Source organism: Rhincodon typus, chromosome 7 (assembly GCF_021869965.1).
Source record: "Rhincodon typus isolate 14 chromosome 7, sRhiTyp1.1, whole genome shotgun sequence".
In the NCBI taxonomy this organism is placed as follows: Eukaryota; Metazoa; Chordata; class Chondrichthyes; order Orectolobiformes; family Rhincodontidae; genus Rhincodon; species Rhincodon typus.
This window is the reverse complement of record NC_063338.1, coordinates 46,864,997-46,876,810: the sequence shown is the minus strand read 5'-3', so window position 1 is coordinate 46,876,810 and position 11,814 is coordinate 46,864,997. Positions and strand designations below refer to the sequence as shown.

The 11,814-nt window shown below is 40.5% G+C and overlaps 1 protein-coding gene across 4 annotated transcripts in view; it reads right to left on the bottom strand.

Moving 5' to 3' along the window:
* Positions 1 to 11,814, bottom strand: part of myo3b (myosin IIIB) — a 516,799-nt gene that overhangs the window by 451,752 nt on the left and 53,233 nt on the right. For all 4 annotated transcript variants that reach the window (XM_048598929.1, XM_048598928.1, XM_048598930.1 and 1 more), the window contains exons 4-6: positions 4,471 to 4,575; positions 4,211 to 4,310; positions 3,218 to 3,294 (exon numbers count right to left, since the gene is read on the bottom strand). In XM_048598929.1, the coding sequence (XP_048454886.1) occupies positions 3,218 to 3,294; positions 4,211 to 4,310; positions 4,471 to 4,575 (282 nt within the window). The remainder of the gene's footprint in view (positions 1 to 3,217; positions 3,295 to 4,210; positions 4,311 to 4,470; positions 4,576 to 11,814) is intronic.

Genomic DNA, 11,814 nt, shown 5'->3' with positions numbered 1-11,814 from the left:
ACTCATGGGATGTAAGTATTGGTGGGTGGGCCAGAATTTGTTCTCAATCCTTAGTTGTCCTCAGGAAGGTGGTGATGGACTTCCTTCTTGAACCTCTGCAGTCCATCTACTGTACGTAGACCCACAATGGAGATAATGAGGGAATTCCAGAGGCCAATTTTGGCCTTAAGACACTGAAGTAATAGCAATATATTTCCAGGTCAGGATGGAAAGTGGCTTGGAGGGAAAATTGCAGGTGGCAACATTCATCTCTGCTGCCCTTATCCTTCTAGATGGTAATGATCATGCGTTTGGGATCTTGGGATCTGTTTAGGGATCTTTGGTGAATTTCTGCAGTGCATGTCTGTCGATGGTACACACTGCTGCTACTGAGCGACAGTAGTGGAGGGATTGCATGCTTATGGATGTGATGCCAATCAAGTGGACTGCTTTACCCTGATCGTATTGAGCTTCTTGAGTGTTGTTGAAGTTGGACTCATTCAGGCAAGTGGGAAGTGTTCTATCAATCTCCTGATTTATGCCTTGGTGAACAGGCTTTGATGAGCCAGGAGGGGAGTTTCTAATTGCAGCATTCCAAGTCTCTGACCTGTTCTTGCTGCCAATATATCCAGATGACAGTCCAGTTCAGATTCTGGTCAATGGTAACCCCCAGGATGTTGATAGTGGTGGATTCAGTGATGTTAACACAATTGAATGTCAAAGCAATGATGGTTAGATTCTCCCTTGTTCGAAGTCGTCGTTACTTGGCACTTGTGTGGCACAAATGTTATTTGCCGCTTTTCAAGCCAAACCTGGGTATTGTTCAAGTCTTGTTACATTGGACTTGAACTTCTTCAGCATCTGAGTAGTCACAAATGGTGCTGAACATTGTGCAATCATCAGAAAACATGCCCATTTCAGACCACAACCATCTTCCTTTGTGCCAGGTATAACTCTAACCATAGGTTTCACTCTGATTCCCGCTGATGCTAGTTTTTCTAGAGTTCCTGATGCCACATTTGTTCAAATATAGCCTTGATGTCAAGGTTAGTCACTCTCGTTTCACCTCTTCAATTCAGCTGCTTTGGTCCATCTCTGAACTAAGGCGGTTATGAGGTCAGGAGCTGTGTGCTTCTGGCAGAACCCAAACTAGGCATCAGGTGCAGGTTATTGTTGAACAGGTTCTCAGCACTTTTGATAGACCTTCCATCATTTTACTGATGATAAAGAGTAGACTGACTGTGTGGTAATTGGCCAGGTGGGATTTCACCTGCTTTTTATGGACAGGAATAATGGGCAATTTTCTACAATGTCGGGTAAATGCCAGTGTTGTAGCTGTACTGGAACAGATTAGCTGGGATTGGCAGAATGTTGTTAGGAATTACAGCCTTTGCCATATTCAGTGCCTACAACCATTTCTTGATATCATATAGCATGAATCAAATTGTCTGAAGGCTGGCATCTGTGATGCTAGTGGATCATCCACTCAGCACTTCCAGTTGAAGATTGCTGCAAATGCTTCAACCTTATGCTGGGCTCCCCCATCATTGAGGATGGGGTAATTTGTGGAACCTCCACCTCCAGTCAGTTTTTAACTGCCCACAACTATTCACAACTAGATGTGGCAGGACTGCAGAGTTTAGATCTGATCCTTTGGCTGCAGGATCACTTACTCTATCACTTGCTGCTTATATTGTTTGGCACACACGTAGTCCTTGTTGTGTCGCTTCACCAGTTTGACACATCATTTTTAGGTGTGCCTGGTGCTGCTCTTTGAATGCCCTACACTCCTCATTGAGCCAGGGTTAATTCCCTAGCTTGATGGTGATGGTCGAGTGGGGGAATATGTCAGGCCATGAGGTTGCAGATTATGGGTGAGTGTGATTCTGTTGCTGCTGATAGCCTCCAAAACTTCACATGGATACCCAGTCTTGATTTGCTCGATCTGAAGAAAGTCTGTATCAGTTAGATACAGATGGTGCCACATAACATGATAAAAGGTATTGTCAACTTGAATACAGGGCATTGTCTCCTCAAAGACTGTGCTGTAGTCACTCTTATTGATGCAGTCATGGGCAGATACATCTGCAGCAAGCAGATTAGTGAAGATGAGGTCAAGTATGGTTTTTCCCTCACTACATGCCACAGACCCAGCCTAGCAGCTACGTCCCTTAGAACCCAACCAGGTTGATTAGTGATGCTGCTGCCAAGCCACTCTAGGTAATCCCCCACCAGAGTACGTTCTGCCCTCAAGCAACTCACAGTGCTTCTTCTAAGTGGTGTACAACATGGAGGAGTATTGAAGTGTTGGGGGGGAAGGAGGGGATAAATGATAATCAGCAGGAGATTTCCTTGCCAATGTTTATCTGTTGCCATTGATACTTCATGGGGCGCAGAGTCAATATTAATGACTCCTAAGGTGGCTCACTCCTGACTGTATACCACTGGAGAACAATACACCAGTCACTCAGAATGTCATTTTTTACTTCGATCAAGGTAACTTCAGTTTTGTGACAGAGGCAGAAAACTTAGTGGAACAATTTACACATAGAATTGCAGGAAAGGTGAGCATAGATTTGGAAGGTAATTAAGGACATTGGAAGTAAAGGATGGCTGGAACTGCAGTTAGAGATTGCAAAGTCAGACGGGTCGAGAGTGAGTTTTTTGAAGATGGGGTGATGGTGCCAGATATTGCCAACACTAACTTTGCTGGTTATAGACGACATGTTGTTTGGTACATTAAGAAATCCATTGACCTGGCCACAACCGAGCTCTTAAAAATTTCAAAGAACTTTTCAAAAGGTGGTTTCATGGCCATTGCATTATAACAGAGAGTATCACATCAGGCAGTGCACCCTAATTCAACATTACAGTTACTGGAAGGACTTGTGGAGCATTCCTAGCAGAGGAATCCGGCACACAGTTGTTCTGAAAAAGGGTCACTGGACTTGAAACATTAACTCTGTTTTCTCCCCACAGATGCTGCTAGACCTACTGAGTTTCTCCAGCAATTTCCGTTTTTGTTTCCGATCTCCAGCATCCACAGTTCTTTGTTTTTTTACTCATATACAAAGTGCTCTTTTACCATTGCTGTTGCAGTATATCTTGAAAGAATGTAAACAAAACTTAATGATACAGTCAGCCAATGCCATCCCTAACCTACTCAGGTTTCCTTCTTAGCACTATTTGTCTCAAATGTTCAGAAGTGGATGCATGTTAAAAATTAAGACCAACCCACCTCAGGTGCCATCCAAAAGGGTGTACCCACAGAAGTATTTCGACGTAATCTAGCATTTGTGAGCTTAGCTGAAACACCTATTTAACAAAAGTACAAAATCAATATTATAATCCAAAAGTAAACACTATTTGTTTAAAAAAAATCAGCATTGATACGGTTCAAGTACTCACTTAAATATTTATTGTTAGTTTTCAATCACCACCAGAGGCAGATGCTTAAATCTACCAACCATTTTGAGAGGTTAACTCGCTCTTCAGAATTCTCTTTATGGCAAAATATTTCACCAAGGTAAAGAGAAAAGACTGAGACTGAGTAACATGCCACTCAAGTGGAACACAGAACTGTTGTGGTGATGGTTGTCATGGAGAAAAATCAGCCTCACAGGAGGATGATATGAAGAGGCACACACCACGTGCTTGTTACCTCAAATTAGTAAAATGTAGTTATTACTAATTCTTTAAGGAATTTTTGTTCTACATTTTCCCACTCTGAACAACTTACCTTCAGGAACTAAGCAATTAAATGGAACAGTTATATTTGGTGCCAAGTCCATTTTACCTAGTCCACAGAGGGACTTGAGTTGCCGTAGGCTATTCAGTCATTTTACAAAGGGCTATCAGTCCCTTTGAGCTTAAAGAAATATAAGTGCCATGATACAAAATAAGAAAAATTGCCAGGAAATAGTTTGTTGTAATTGTGCCACAAAGATTACCAAAACAATCAAGTATACACAACACTTCTGATGGCATGTGTGAGAGATGTTACATTACCATTTTATTTTAAGGATAGTGCTTCCAACATTTTTCAGTAAACAAATTATTTGGTAACAGTTCCTTGGGGACTCCATCTGTTAAATGCAATCCAGTGACACAACTAAAACAAAATATACTTTGCCTGTGGTGTCACAGAAAAGCTCACACTAAGCAGACAGTAAATTGCTGCCTTTGGCTAAACTACAAACTTCAGAGAAAACGGATGGTAAATAGATGTTACCAAAGTCAACCAGCTTGACTCCTCCTTCTGTTGTCAGGAGGATGTTGTTGCCCTTGACATCACGATGAATAATTCTGTTTTTGTGCAAATGCTGAAGGCCCTGTAAAAAATATAAATGGTTCAAATGGAATTATTCAGAAACAATTATTAGTAACTGTACTGAACTATACTGCAGCAATAACTCCATAACTTCTAATTGTGTGTAAATGAAAACATACATAGCAGAAAACAGTTGACCTCTGTTGTCACTTAGTTCTTACCAAAAGTGCCCCATACAAAATGTATGAGATTAGCGCTTCATCCATGCTTTCATTATGCTTCAGTAGGTTTGTGACGAGTTCAGTGACAGAGCCTCCATCGCACAGCTGTAAAAGAGTCAGAAGCATTTCTGTTAGTTAGGAAAGTCATTTCATTTTTATTCCAGCACACTGCAAAAAAGTGCAGGTAAATGGTAAAAACACTGGCAAATTACATAACAAGTAAAAGTCAAGCTACACGGTAAATTTATTTCATTGAACTGCCAGAAAATGCTGATTTTTTTTTAATTAAAAAAAGAAACACTTAATAGAACTTTACAAGGATAACTTTGTTTTATTTGGTGAAATTTAATGAATTCTTTCATCTGAATACAGGATATTTAGATATGTACAGTACATATGTATGCTTGAAGAGTTGTCATCACTATATTACGAAGGTGGCATCATACAATCTAACTGCCTCAGCAAAATACAGGTCAAATTATTCTATTACACTTGGTAATATTATATGACAGGTTAACAGCGCTACACAACCTAATTAATCCAACAATTGGTGCTGTACTCAAAGTGTATTATTCAAAATAATACACTGGGCATGGCCAGCAGCACCACTGATTAGCATAACTGAGATAACTACTACTGAATAAAAAGACAAACTAAACTCTCCATGCCAGAGTTTTAATCTTAGGTATATCACTCTAGGAGGTAGCACTTAAAAGCCTGAAAGGTATTTTCCATGAATAAAAAAATAAGTCAATCATAGGAAGAATTGTCCCACTTGATTACAATACAAACTGACCTGTGGGAGCATGGCCCTTGTTTCCTATCTCAGTCATGACCCAGGAAGAACAGACAACTAAGGAAAATTGATTATCCATCTTATAAAATCATCTCTTCAAATAATAAAACTCCTTCACACACCACAAAAGTCCAGTTAGACTGGCCCAAATTTACCTACTGGGTGGATGATCAAATGTTAGATTACAAGGCCCTCTATTTTAGGAGCAGGAACAGGGCATACAGCTCATTGAATGGGGAAGCAGACTCAGTGTGATGATGATTAATCTGATAGTCTTCAAATGCACTTTATTTTTGTTCTTTTAAATGCAATGAGCGTGGCCATGATAGAATGCCAAGGGGAACAATCAGCCAATTAAATTTATTTTTTAAAGATTTGTGTGATTTCAGTTTGTTAATGATTCTTTAAAATCCAAGTATGTTATGTGATTTTGGTTTTGTTTCTTGCACAGTAAATTTGACAGTACTGGTGAAATTCAGATAAAGGTTTGCAAATAAATAAACAACAACAAATGTGTGTGGCTATTATATCGAGCAAAGTTTCCATTATATTTCCTACAAAATATCAGAGATTTTGCTGCCCTAAGTTAGTAATAATGAATTCTGCATTGAACTATGAGGAAAGTGATATCTGTAGTAAATAAATTCCCCAAGAGTTTATGAAAGTATATCGGAAATTTGGAAGTACTGTTTGTAGAAAATTTGTTTGTATAAAGATATAGATACTTGAACACATCATGTTTGATTGCCTTCTGCCTGGAACACTCAATAAAATGCAACAAACACAGAAATGGATGGAGAAGTCAGCAGATCTAGCATCATCTGCAGAGAGAAAATAAAGTCAACATTTCAGTTCCAGTGAACTTATTGTAGCTAGGAAAAGGCAGTATATATGAGATAGGAGGTGGTGTTGTGGGGTCGGGAAGAGGTTAGAGGAGTAAATAATAATGAAAATGGAGCCCAGAGAGAGACAGAACAGCAGTTAGGCAGAATAGTGTACCAGAGGGAAAGAAAAGCTAATGGGAACCAACAGTGCATGAAAATCTGTCAGCTGTGATGAAACGTGATGACAAGGTCCAGGGTATAGGGGTGGGTAAAGGACAGAAAAAGGTGCTCAGACCCTAACATTATTGAAAAACTGGCAGAAATTGCTGGAGAAGCTCAGCAAGTCTGTCAGCGCCTGTGGCAAGAAAGTAGAGTTAACTTTCTGATGGAAAGTTAGCAGATGTGATCTCTAACATCCTCAGTTCTTTGTTTTACCCAAACTTATTGAACTCAATATGGAGTCCTGAAGGCTGCAGGGTCCTCAAGCGGAAAATGAGATACTGATCTTCCAGTATGCACTGAGCTTCACTGGAACACTGCAGCAGGCCCAAGACAGAGATGTTGGCCAGGGAACATAATGGTGTGTTGTAGTGGCAGGCAACTGGTAGCTCGGGGTCATTTTTGTTACAGAATGTAGGTGTTCCACAAAGCAGTTGCCCGGTTTGTGTTCCATCTCCTTCATGTAGAGAAGAGCATATTGTGAACAGCAAATACAGTAATGTAGATTAAGTGAAGTGCAGGTAAATAGCTACTTCACCTGGAAGGTGTGTCTGGAGCCTTGCATAATGAGGAAGGGGGAAGGAAAAGGGCAAGTGTTACACCTCTGTGGTTGCATGGAAAGGAGCTGTGGGGTTGTGAGGAGGTGTCATGAGTGGTGGAGGACCAGACCAGAGGAAGTAGTCCTTGCAAAAGACCGACAATAGGGCAGCGGGGAATGTGTATCTGATGGCGACATCCCGCTGCAGGTGACAAAAAAAGAGGTTTGATCTGCTCCTGTCTCTGACAGCATTTCTGTTCTAATCTTTCTTTCTTCATCACTTTCGTTGTCGCTCCTTATGTTTCAGAAGGCATTTGCCAAAACTCACTTCCATAGCCACATCTCATTCTGCAGTGACTGCCTTCAGCTCAGATTCACTCCATGTGCATTCCAGCTGCAATTTCATCCTTCATGTTTCAAAATGCACCCAGGATCACAGAAAGCTCAGTGATATATAACACTCCTCCAATAACGGTTTTTACAGCATCCTGAGATCCACACTCAATACTATACATTGGCATATGCGCACTCTTAATTTCACTCCATCAGCACCACCTCATGTTCTTTCAGAGCTGTCCTGCCCCCAGTTCCTCTTCGTTCTCCAGCTCAGTTGATACTAACAACAAAGAAACACAAGCTGCAATAACTCAGGCATCCACACTCCTCTGGAACCTTTCTCCCCTTCCCGTCCCTCTGTCTCCATCCCTTCTGCTAACCCCAGCTGGTCCAGTATTTACCATCTCTCCTGACCTTCCGTTCTCTGATGCTGAACATTCTGTACTCAGCACAGGTCTTAGTTTTATCTGCCTCCTTTATTCATTAACGGGCTGAGGGCATCACTGGCTAGGTAGCATTTATTGCCCATCCCTAATTTCCCAGAGGGTACTTAAGAATCAACCACAGTGCTGTGGGTCTGGAGTCATATATCGGCAAGACCAGGTAAGGATGGCAGTTTCCTTCCCTAAAGGACATTAGTGAACCAGATGGGTTTTTCCTGACAATCGATAATGGATTCATGGTCATCTTTAGATTCTTAATTCCAGATATTTTTATTGAATTCAAATTCCACCATCTGCTGTGGCGGAATTCGAACCCGGGTCCCCAGAATCTTGTCTGGGGGTTTCTGGATTAACACTTCAGTGATAATACCACTAGGCCATTGCCTGCGCCCAATTCCTCAATGATTTTCAGACACAACATGACATTGTAGTCTTCTTCCGTCACCTCTGCCGCCAAGCCCATTTCTCTCACCAAAAGTCCTCTCCCCACCCCAAAGACACCTTCACCCGCTTCCAACACGTTCCCTCCTCCACGTCCCCTCTCTCTGGCCTTTTACCTGCACTCGACACGTTCACCGAGAATCAGTGACATGACATCAGTTGCCTTAATTTGTTTGACCCTCCCCCTTACCATTTGAACCTAGGTCCCCCTGAACTGACTGTACTCCGTGCTCTCAGATCCAACCCTGACTTTGTAATCAAACCTGCCAACAAGGATGGTGCAGTTGTTGTCTGGCGTACTGACCTCTACATTGCGGAGGCTGAGCACCAGCTCTCGGACACCTCCTCCTCTATCCCCTAGACCACCATACCACCACTGAACATCAGGCTACGATACCTAGAATGGTCACTAATCTCATTTTATCTGGTGATCTCACCTCATTGTCTCCAAGCTCACACTCCCACAACCTCGTTCATTCCAATTCTGCCTTCTTCCCAAAATCCACTAACAGGATAGACCCATTGTTTCTGCCAGCACCTGCCACACAGAATGCAGCTTTTCCTACTGCGACTCGATTTTGAGCTATAGGGAGAGTCTGAATAGGCTGGAGCTATTTTCCCTGCAACATTGGAGGCTGACGGGTGACCTTAAAGAAGTTTATAAAATCATGAGGGGCATGGACAGGGTAAAAGCCAAGGTCTTTTCCCCAGAGGAGGGGAGTCCAAAACTAGAGCGCATAGGTTTAAGATGAGAGGGGAAAGATTTAAAAGGGAACAACGGGGCAACTTTTCACACAGATAGTGGTGCATTCATAGAATGAGCTGCCAGAGGAAGTAGTGGAGGCTGGTATGATTACAGCATTTAAAAAGCATCTGGATGGGTATATGAATAGGAAGGGTTTTGAGGGATATGGGCCAAATGCTGGCAAATGAGACTAGATTAATTTAGGATATCTGTTGAGTTAGGTCAAAGGGTCTGTTTACAATTAATGTTCAATAGTAAACTAACACATTAAATCGAAGAGTATATTGTTTTTGCAGATATGTTTTCAACTACATCAGTACTTGATTCACAATCATGCTTTTTATTGCTGTTGGCATAGCATTGCCAAAATACGATTATACATTTATAGCTCAATATTTTGTATTTCTACCACATATCTGTAAGATGATGAAAACATGGTTATTCTGCACAGATTCACAGCAACAGTAAAATTTTTAAAAAGCCAAAAACAGAAAATGAGAACTCAATTACAACTAAATTAACTCAAAGATGACTCAGCTGGATATTTCTGACACTGTCCACTTATCTAAGTTCCAGCAGGAGGAAAGCATTTAATTTACTTGACTCAGACTAACTGTTGAGTTAAACCAAGGAGTACTTCCCTACCAACTCTTGCTGGAAAAAAATTTGCTGGAGAGAAAGTAGTGTTTAAGTTTTGGGTCCTGTGACCCTTCTTCAGATTGCCTCCCTACTGCCGAGGAAGAATCAACTCATAATTCCACCATTACACTTCTTATTCTTGAAGAACATTACATAATGTGGTTCTTGTTGCATTCTGGCAGAGAAAAGTTGTCCATGAATAAATGTTGCTCTAATTCTGATAAACCCAGAAGACACTGGCCTTAATTTTATTGTGCTAGTTTTGGGTAGGTGATCAATGGGATAAGTTCAAAGCTTGTTACCCCTGCAGGAGAAAGGTTCAGGATATTTTAACTAATTTTCTATTGCTGAGACAGCTACATTCAAGAATGAGTGCATTCAAGTATTCAGCTACTGATGGAAATCCAAAAGCTCTTTCATTTTGGATTTTGTAACCATTGGGAAGGTAATATGCTGGCTTGCCCCGGCATGGAGGATATTAGGGATCTATTTGATCCAGACAAGAAATCTGAGTGATGCCACCTCTAACATCTTGGGAATAATCTGCAGAGATAAAGTTAAAGGTAGACGTGACACTGATAGTTGTTGCGTATGACATAGATACCAGACCAGACTGGCAAAGACATCACTACGTGATATTCTGGTATTATAGCTACTTACCTTGTCTTGTCTCACTCTGTGCAATGAAATCAGTGTAGTGTATTTTCAATTATATGTATGAAATATACGAACCCAGACTGTGTGCAACTCTGTTATTTTGAGAATGTAACTAGTTTGTGCCCTTAACAGACTTCAAGGCATCTCTCTACACAAGAACTATTTTTAGTGTTGTATGTGACAATGAACTAACAGATGGGGAAGCACTTACATCACATCGTAAGATAATGACGTTTTACCCAAGAAGCCATTCAACAGCCACTGGCAAAAATAAAACTTCCTGATCTAACAGTTCATTTATTGCAACATATCAGATAGGTTAGCAGTAACTTGTCTGGTGAAATGCAAGTAGGCACACATTGTTCCTTTGAAATAACCAAGGAATGATCACAATGTGATGGCCCTTTGGGCTGAGTAAGGTTTACAAATGGATATACCTCATATATGGTGCTTCTAATATGGTATACCTAATGCTCGTTCTTGTTGAGATTTCAGCTTCTCCTCTTCCAATTGTTTATCTATTCAAAAGCAGTAATAGAAATTCACTGCTAACAATAACACAAATTCTAAATGAACCAAGCACATACGGATGTGTGTCCCTTCAAATGTAGCTTCCAGTCATGTTAGTCAACTTTCAAAGCTAAGCCAGTTAGTATTTATTTTGCTAGTTTATCAAAGAATGAAGACTTGCCCATTAAAACTGTACTGTGATTTTACTTATGTCATTAAGGCTTGGTTTTAATTTAATCATCAGGCCTCTGCCTCTTTCTGGTTGGTGGATTTCCAACCAGAGTCAGCTCCCGAGCTAAAATGGTAGTTACATGTTTTGAACAGGATTGAGCAGTAAATCAATTCTTGAAAATTTAAACTTCTCAGCTGTCCCACTCTGAGGTGAAGTTAAGTTAAACTTCATAATAACAAAAACATCTCACAGAAGTGACCAGAACACAGAACATTGGATAGATATAAAAATGGAAATTGCACTACAGTAAAACAGTCAACTATGTCCTGTTCTCACAATAATTAATATCAACATTCTTGCAGTGATTGATAAAAAGCACTCAGCAACTATATGCAAGAATACAGATTCTATCCAGTCAGTACTTTGATCGATTGCTTTGCTGAAAAGTTTTAAAAAATTACTGCAGTATCACAGTGATTGGGCTATTCTTTATTGAATTATTCCTGATGCAAATATTTTCAACAAAATGCTGAGGAAATAACCTGATTATTCAGAAGATCCTACCAATGTTACATTTCTTGAATATCCAGCAAATAAAAAATGAATTGATTGTGTCAGGATTCCCAAGCTTATTAAAATTAAAACACAATGTGTGCATTGAGAACAAGGACCTGGAGCTCGTAAGATATCAAAACTTGAATAGCAAGAGGGCTTGATCTTAGACAACAAGCAGAAAATTCACTCATACTTGCATTTTATATTAGATTACAGATTTGTGGGTGTTAATACATGTTAACAGAGCCATATGTATATTCAAAATTCATCCGCAATACACTTTCAATTGGAGACAACTGAGAAAACAAGTGCAACAAAAACAAAGTTGCTGGAAAAGCTCAGCAGGTTTGGCAGCATCTGTGAGGGAAAAAACAAGAGTTAATGTTTCGGGGTCCGGTGACCCCTCCTCAGAACCGGACCCAAAACGTTAACTCTTGTTTTTTCTTTCACAGATGCTGCCAGACCTGCT